This window comes from Primulina tabacum, unplaced genomic scaffold (assembly GCF_025594145.1).
Source record: "Primulina tabacum isolate GXHZ01 unplaced genomic scaffold, ASM2559414v2 Contig896, whole genome shotgun sequence".
NCBI classification, from domain to species: domain Eukaryota; kingdom Viridiplantae; phylum Streptophyta; class Magnoliopsida; order Lamiales; family Gesneriaceae; genus Primulina; species Primulina tabacum.
In genome coordinates, this window is record NW_027459972.1 from 34,603 (window position 1) to 42,433 (window position 7,831).

At 49.7% G+C, this 7,831-nt stretch overlaps 1 protein-coding gene across 1 annotated transcript; it reads right to left on the minus strand.

Annotated features, from left to right (window-relative positions):
• Positions 1–994: 994 nt before the first annotated feature.
• LOC142535237 (uncharacterized) lies at positions 995–4,523 on the minus strand. The gene is made up of 3 exons (XM_075641722.1): positions 4,142–4,523; positions 1,508–4,089; positions 995–1,318 (listed from the first exon to the last, which is right to left on the minus strand). The coding sequence occupies exons 1-3, from the start codon at positions 4,521–4,523 to the stop codon at positions 995–997; spliced, it is 3,288 nt and encodes a 1,095-aa protein (XP_075497837.1).
• Positions 4,524–7,831: the final 3,308 nt, after the last annotated feature.

Here is a 7,831-nt window from a genome sequence, read left to right on the forward strand (position 1 = left end):
TGAACAGTGCAGGCGGAAGTTCGGAGCTTAAATCGGCGGGGCAAATGGACACCGATTTACCTAATTTTTGGACACAAGGGTCGCTTGGAAGAGGCGAATCTAAGGGTACATAAACGGCGCCAATCGGAACGGTAGATGAAGTCGACGCGTTTATGGCCGGAATTTGCGGGATTTGTGTCGGCGATTTGGTGGGGCAAACGTGCTCTGATGACGATGATTTTTGGATATTATGTTCGTTGGGGTGTGGCGCGTCGGGTGGTGTGGTGAACCGGCCGGGAACCGGCGGCGGCGGCATGGCGGCGGTGAGAGCAAGTTTGGGCGATTTTTAGGGGTTTTTTTGGGTTTTTGGGGTTGAGAGCATTTTTCCGGTGGTTTTCGGTTTAGGGTTTTAGGGTTTTAGGGTTTAGGGTTTAGGGTTTAGGGTTTAGGGTTAAGGGTTTAGGGTTTAGGGTTTAGGGTTTAGGGTTTAGGGTTTAGGGTTTAGGGTTTTTTTTTTTTTTTTTTTTTTTTTTTTTTTTTTTTTTTTTTTTTTTTTTTTTTTTTTTAGTAAAACACCGCCGAAAGCGGGGGGGTTAGGCGGACCCCTACCTGTATATATAAACACAAAAGAAATACAAGATAAGGCCTAAAGAGAGGGGATGTATACCAAGACCTCTCTAAAAGCGAGTTTGACAACACATAAAACATAAAGACATAAAACCTAGGGTGGCAAATACACGTGCCAAAATCTAATCCCTAGGAAAAGCGCATAATAAAAATGAACATATAAGAGCAGCGCTAAATACATCAAAACAAATCGAAACATGTCTAAACTGTAAAGATCCGACTCAGATGTAGGTGCAAAAGACAACCAATTGTACCCATCTCTGAGCCGTCTGTCGCTGTAAGTCCAACATGAAAATGACGTCCTAGTCCGAGATCGGTCGCAATCCAGCTGAAGTAAGAGAAACTTCAAATCCCCAGAAGAAGGTGAAAACGTATGGAGCTCATAACGTCATAAATCCAAGCGTGACTGGAACGTTGATATAAGAGGTAGCCAAGAGATAACATGGAGAGCCACCAATGCACGTAGCAAAAGCAGAGAACATATAAATCCCGACATGAATGGAGCTCTGGGCCAGAGAAACCACTGAGAGAGATCATCCAAAGCCACCATAAAACCCGGCAAGAGAACACAAAATATAGAAAGCGGCGGCCAAGGAGAAGCCTGCAGAGAGCGACCGCCAGAGAACAGGGTGGTCCAAATAAAAGCACCAATGGAGAAGGTGCGAGAGTCCACCCAGATCCAAAGAAACAAAGCACTCCAAAGAGACAGTACCTGCAAAGGAAAAAATACATATAGATATATATAAATATATATATATATATAGAAATAGATCCAAATAAAGGAAGGGGCTGCAAATAGCTAAGAACATCTGTATCTAAGGTAGGGAAGCCCGGAGATATCCGAGCGGGTCAGTATGGATATGTGTCTGGGTAGTGAAGGACCTAACTCTAAGGTATAAACCCTAATGGTATGAGCCCTCGCCGCCAACGCATCCGCCACCGAATTTCCCTCCCGAAAAATATGTGAAAAATGAACCGCCCGCCCCCTCAAAAGAAACAGAATCCGAGTGACTGTATGATGAAGGTCCCAATGACACCGACGAGAACGCAGGATCTGAAGAGAAATCTGAGAATCGGTCTCAACCCAAAGGGGAAAAAGACCGAGATCGGAACAGATAAGAAGGCCCCTCCAAACCGCCCAAAGCTCCGCCCGGACATTGGTCCCGACTCCGATAAACTCGCTGAAGGAGAGCACCACCCTGCCAGAAGAATCACGCACAACACCACCGACAGACGACTCCCCAGGATTGCCCCTCGAACTCCCATCAACATTCAGCTTAAAGCACCCAGGTGGTGGACAGAGCCACCGGACAATCGCTAACCTATGGGTCCGCTGAAAGGCAACAAAAATTCCCAGCGATCTCGCCGCCTCAAAGGCACCAAGCCAGTGCTTGGGCTTAACAATGAAAGCAGCATGGGCAAGACGCAGATAAGACAAAATCTGAGACTTCACAGTCTCCCCAGAAATACGCAACTGACGGTGCTTCGCATCATTACGAGCCATCCAGAGAAACCACAAAACAATGAAGGGCAGAAACTCCTTGACGTGGCCCCCAGGTGCCCAATGAAGATTTCTCTTCCAAGCGCTAAGGAACAACCTGAGATCCCCTGTGCAGGGGATCCGGACACGAAATATGGCCCCAAAGAAATGCCAGACATAACGGGCTATCGGGCCATCAATGAAGACATGTGTAAATGTCTCCGACATATCACAACACTGGCATCGAGAAGCCAACTCAAAGCCACGACGTTGGAGCATATCATCCAACGGGAGCCACTGATGCCAAAATCTCCAAAGAAAAAAAGACATCGTGGGCCTCAACCAACGGCCCCAACAAGGAGTCAAGATATCAGAAACAGGGTCTCTCAATCGGACAAGCTCCCAAGCAGACCTAATCGAAAAAGCACCGTCAGAACTGTGAATCCAAAGCGCCAAATCAGGCTCGCCAAAGGCAATCGGGGTCAAAGTAATCGCCTCAGCAACAGAAGGGGCCACCACAGCACAAAGAAGATCGAAATCCCAAGCCCCCTCAGACAAAAAGTGAAAAACCCGAACATCACGGCCCCCACGGACCTCACACTGGCTGGACAGAGCAGTATCCCCAAACCATATGTCATCCCAAAAGGACACGTCTCCAAGGCCAATGCGCCAGCGAATGCCGGGCTCGGCGCGAGGTCTGATCCGTAGGAGACGACGCCAGGTGGGGGATATTAAACCACGAGGGAGAACAGAGGCAGGAGCATCCATCTGGCAATACTTCCGTAAAAGGAATCTCGCCCAGAGAGAGGAGCCCTGCCGAAACCGGAACCACAACTTAATAGAAAAGCTATCCACCAGATCTTTCAATCTGCGGAAGCCAAGACCACCCTCCATCACTGGGAGACAGGCTCGAGACCACTTGGCCCAGTGCCATTTCTTCTCCAGTGTCCGCGACCCCCAGAGAAAAGCGTTGAAAACCAGCTCAAGCTTCTCCATGACAGCAAGCGGTGGCTGTACCACCTGAAACAGATAAATCGGCATGGAGAGGAGCACACTGCGGATAAGGGTTATGCGGCTACCCGGAGAGAGCGTCCGGATCTCCCAACCCTCTAACTTCCTACGAACAGATTGTAGGAGGTGCTCAAAAAGGGAACATACTCGGTTACCCCTAAACAAGGGGACTCCGAGGTACTTGAGGGGCAAATGACCCTCCGCAAACCTGGTGATGCGCAAAATCCGAGAGCGAAGTCGCTCAGAGCACCTCGGAGGCAAGATAACAGAACTTTTGACAGCGTTCACCAGCTGACCCGAACAATTCTCATAATGATGCAGTAAACCCATAAGGCGCCGCAAACTACGAGACCCACCATTGGCGAAAATAATGACATCATCAGCATAAGCCAGATGGGAAATCAGGATATCACAACCAGAGCGGTACCTGAGCTCAGGATGCTGCAGGTAGAGGCGGTCAAGGCCGCGCGATAGGTACTCCGCCCCCAAAATGAAAAGCATGGGGGACAAGGGATCGCCCTGTCTGAGGCCTCTAGTGGAACCAAAGAACCCCGAGAGAGAGCCATTGATGTTCACGGAGAAATGACAATGAGATATGCAAGCCGAGACCATCTCCACAACCCGCTCCGAGAAACCAAAGTGTCTCAAAACCTCGAAGAGGAAAGGCCACTGGACCCTGTCATAGGCCTTGGCCATATCCAACTTCAGGATAACATTACCGCCACGAGTGGGGAGAGTGAGACTGTGAGTGAGCTCCTGGGCTAGGAGAATATTATCGGAGATCATCCGACCCGGAACGAAGCCACTCTGATTCGGTGAAATAAGTCTCTCCGCCACAACCCTCAGCCGAGAGTACAACAGCTTAGAGATGATCTTATTAGTGACATTGCACAGACTAATCGGACGGAAGTCCGACCAAGCATGAGCACCCGCGACTTTGGGGATCAGAGTGATTGTGGTGGCGGTAAAAACCCTGGGGGAGGGGAGAACCCCTGAAAAAATCCAGGACAGCATCAAAAACATCCTGATGAACAATCTCCCAACAATGCTGAAAGAACGCCGAGGAGAAGCCATCAGGCCCAGCCACACTATCAGGATGTATGGAGAAGACGGTCGCACGAACCTCCTCCAAAGAAGGGGTCGCAACAATACCCTCATTCTCCACAGCAGAGATAACGGAGGGGAAGCCCGAAAAATCAGGACTCGCAAGCGCAGAGGGGTCACCAGTAAGCAAATGCTGGAAAAACGAGGCTCCCGACTGCTGAATCAACTCAGGAGACGTCAGGCATACCCCATTATCCCAGATGCGGAAAATCTTATTCGCCACCCTTTTCTTCTTCACCATGTTGTGAAAGAGTTTGGTGTTCCTCTCACCATCCTCTAACCAGTGGCAAGCAGCTTTCTGTCTCCAAAAATCCGCCTCCATGGCGGTGACACGGGCCAGATCCTCATTGCGATCAGACAGAGAAGTCCAATTCAACTCAGAAGGATCAGCCTCACAGACAACCTCAGCGGACCGAACAGCCCTCTCAGCCTCAATGATTTTATCGAAAAGGTTCCCAAAAACATCCTGATTCCACCACTTGAGGTGATGTTTGAGGCGCTTAAGCTTAGCAAAAAGGCGAGGCATACCACTCAAACTACAAGGCAGAAACCAATTAAGCCGAACAGTCTGCAAAAACCATGATGCCGAAGCCACATACGCTGGAAGCGAAACGAGCTCGGCCCACGGGCAAAAACCGGAGCGGTGACCAAAAGCGGACAGTGGTCAGAGAAAGTACGGGGAAGATGTTCAACACGAATGGAGCTGAAATGATCACCCCAATCAACGGAGACCATAACCCTGTCCAACCGCTTCCAAATGGTCTTATTCGTCCAGGTGAACGAAGAGCCCTCAAAACCGGCATCAACCAGACCAGAATCCAAAATGAAAGTATTGAACTCCTCCATGGGTAGAAGCCTACCACCACGGGTGCCCAAACACTCAGATGCATCTCTGACTACATTAAAATCACCCCCAACAAGCCAAGGACCCAGAGCAGGCTTGACCTGAAGAAGGGAAGACCAAAGATCTCTGCGCTCAACGTAGCCGCAGCTGGCATAAACAAATGAACAAAACACCTCAGTCGGTAAAAAAGAGGCGGACACCTTGATGTGCAGGAACTGAGCATGATCGAAAACACACTCAGTCTGCACATCCGCGGATGAAAAAACCCAAATATTACCAGAAAGATTCGAAATGACTCTAGAAAAACCAAAACGGCGAGTCATGAATCTCTGGTCCAACATGATCATCGGCTCCAAAATGGCCAAAATCTTAATCTGATGCGCCTTCACATAAGCATGAAGCCGCTGTTGGGACTCCGAACTCCGAAGTCCCCGAACATTCCAAATGAGGGAATTCATGGAGATCGATGAGCAGAAGCACCCGGCCGCCGCTTAAACGAAACTCCCAACGCTTCCTTTTTCCTTTTATTCACGTTCGACATATCAGTATCCTGAGCACCAGAATCAGAATGTCGATCAAACCCCGTGTCGAGGTCATCAGCAGACATACGCTCGACAATCCGCTCACAAACAGGAGACCCCTGTTGAGCAACAAGTTCCTCAAGATGAGAGGAAACATCTGGAGAAGAAGGAATGGAAGGAATCGAATGGCAGCTGTGATTCTCCATGCACTGAACAGAAGTGCCAAAACCCCCCTCCTCAAACTGATGAACCAAAGACTGAACAGACACACAAGCCGTACCCGAAGGTAAGGCGTCAACAATGGGCAGACCCAAACTAATCGGGTCAACATCAACAACAGGGGCCTGATCCAAAGGAGCATCTCCAAGTAAACCATCACCCACAACCTCCAAGTGGGATCCAAGATCAGGATTAAGACCAACCAACTCAGTAGCGTCGCAACGCTGAGCCTCATCATGCCAGGGTGACAAAACCTCAAAGGCATTTGAGGAAGTAACTTGATGCGGAACATCAGGAACTGTAGGGGGGGCTCCAGCAGGATGACCCCTGTGCACAGGCCGCCTCCTCCGTCTACGTCTAGGGCCATCGCCATTTAAATGAAGCTGAGGCTGTGGTCCAGGATTAAAGACAGGAACAGCACCCTCTTGGGGTGTTTGTGCTTTGGGAGGAACTGGATCTTGAGATTTTTGAAAAACGGGTTTAGGCCTCGACGGCCTAGGATTCTTCCCGTGAGAATAACACACGGTAACTGAATGTCCCAGCATCTTGCAGTCAATGCAATATGCGGGGATCTTCTCATAAATGACATCAATAACCTGTGTGTGATCACCCCAACCAACCCAAACCTGCTGAATGGGAGGCTGTAAAACATCAATTTCCACACATACTCGGGCGAAAGCGCCTCGAGAGACATCAGCGGTGTGGTCGTCCATCTTAACAGGCTTACCCACAAGACTCGCAAGAGCAAAAAGAGTACGCTTGTTGAACAAATGCAAGGGTAAGCCCGGAAAACGGATCCAGACTGGCGCAATGGGGGATTCCTCATGCAGATTAAATTCGGGAGTCCACTTAGAAAAACGGATCCCAAGTGGTCCCACAAAAATGTTCCCCCTCGACCAAACGCGCGCGTAATCTTCTTCACATGAGAGAGAAATGACCAAAAAACCTCTGGGTAAAAATTTCAAGTCAAACGATCGCACTAGTCCCATTGTTTCGAAAGCCACAGAAATCGAAGAATTAGGGACTAAGGACCTGTTCCCCGAAATTTTACCGACTAGAGCATATTTAAAAGGTTCGATCAGTGAAGAAATAACCTCAACCGGGAATCGGATACCCGGCTTGCCATCCAGAATAGACGGCTCAGGCAGCTCCTCCATCGAATTACGCACATCCTCGAAACTTTTCTGCACGGTACGAGGAGACGGAGGTGCAAGAGCGTCACGAAAAGAAACAGTAGCCCGAACCTCAGCACGAAGGACGGGTTTGACCGCAGATGCAGAACCATTGACTGCCGAGTCAACTCGGTCAACACGACGGTTTGACTCGCCCGAGTTGACCCGCGAGTTACCGGCCGGAGTTGCAGCGATCGCCGGCGACGTCATGGGGAGTACAGAACCGGTATCCAAAGCACGAGAACCGGACGTCGGAGGGGCCGATTGGACACTAGAATTGGATGAAATCGATTGAAAATCGCCAATTTGGGCGTTTTTGATCGGAGATGAATTACCTGAAATTGAAGATAAAATTGGGTTACCCATCGAAAGTGGAGTACACGGTCGAAAGGAATTCACCAACGGAGCGGCGACGACGCCGGAATTGAAGAAAAACCCCGTCGGCGTTAGGGTTTCAGTGGTGCGAGGTGTAGATCTGAAATTCCCGTCGGAATTGAACACCGATGATGACGGGCCTTGTATAGTTGGAATCGACTGCTCATGGGATTCCAGATCGGGGTCCCAATTGAACAGAGGTGACCGGAATCGGCCGGCATGGACAGAAACGTGGCTGGAGGCGTGATGAACAGTGCAGGCGGAAGTTCGGAGCTTAAATCGGCGGGGCAACATGGACACCGATTTACCTAATTTTTGGACACCAGGGTCGCTTGGAAGAGGCGAATCTAAGGGTACATAAACGGCGCCAATCGGAACGGTAGATGAAGTCGACGCGTTTATGGCCGGAATTTGCGGGATTTGTGTCGGCGATTTGGTGGGGCAAACGTGCTCTGATGACGATGATTTTTGGATATTATGTTCGTTGGGGTGTGGCGCG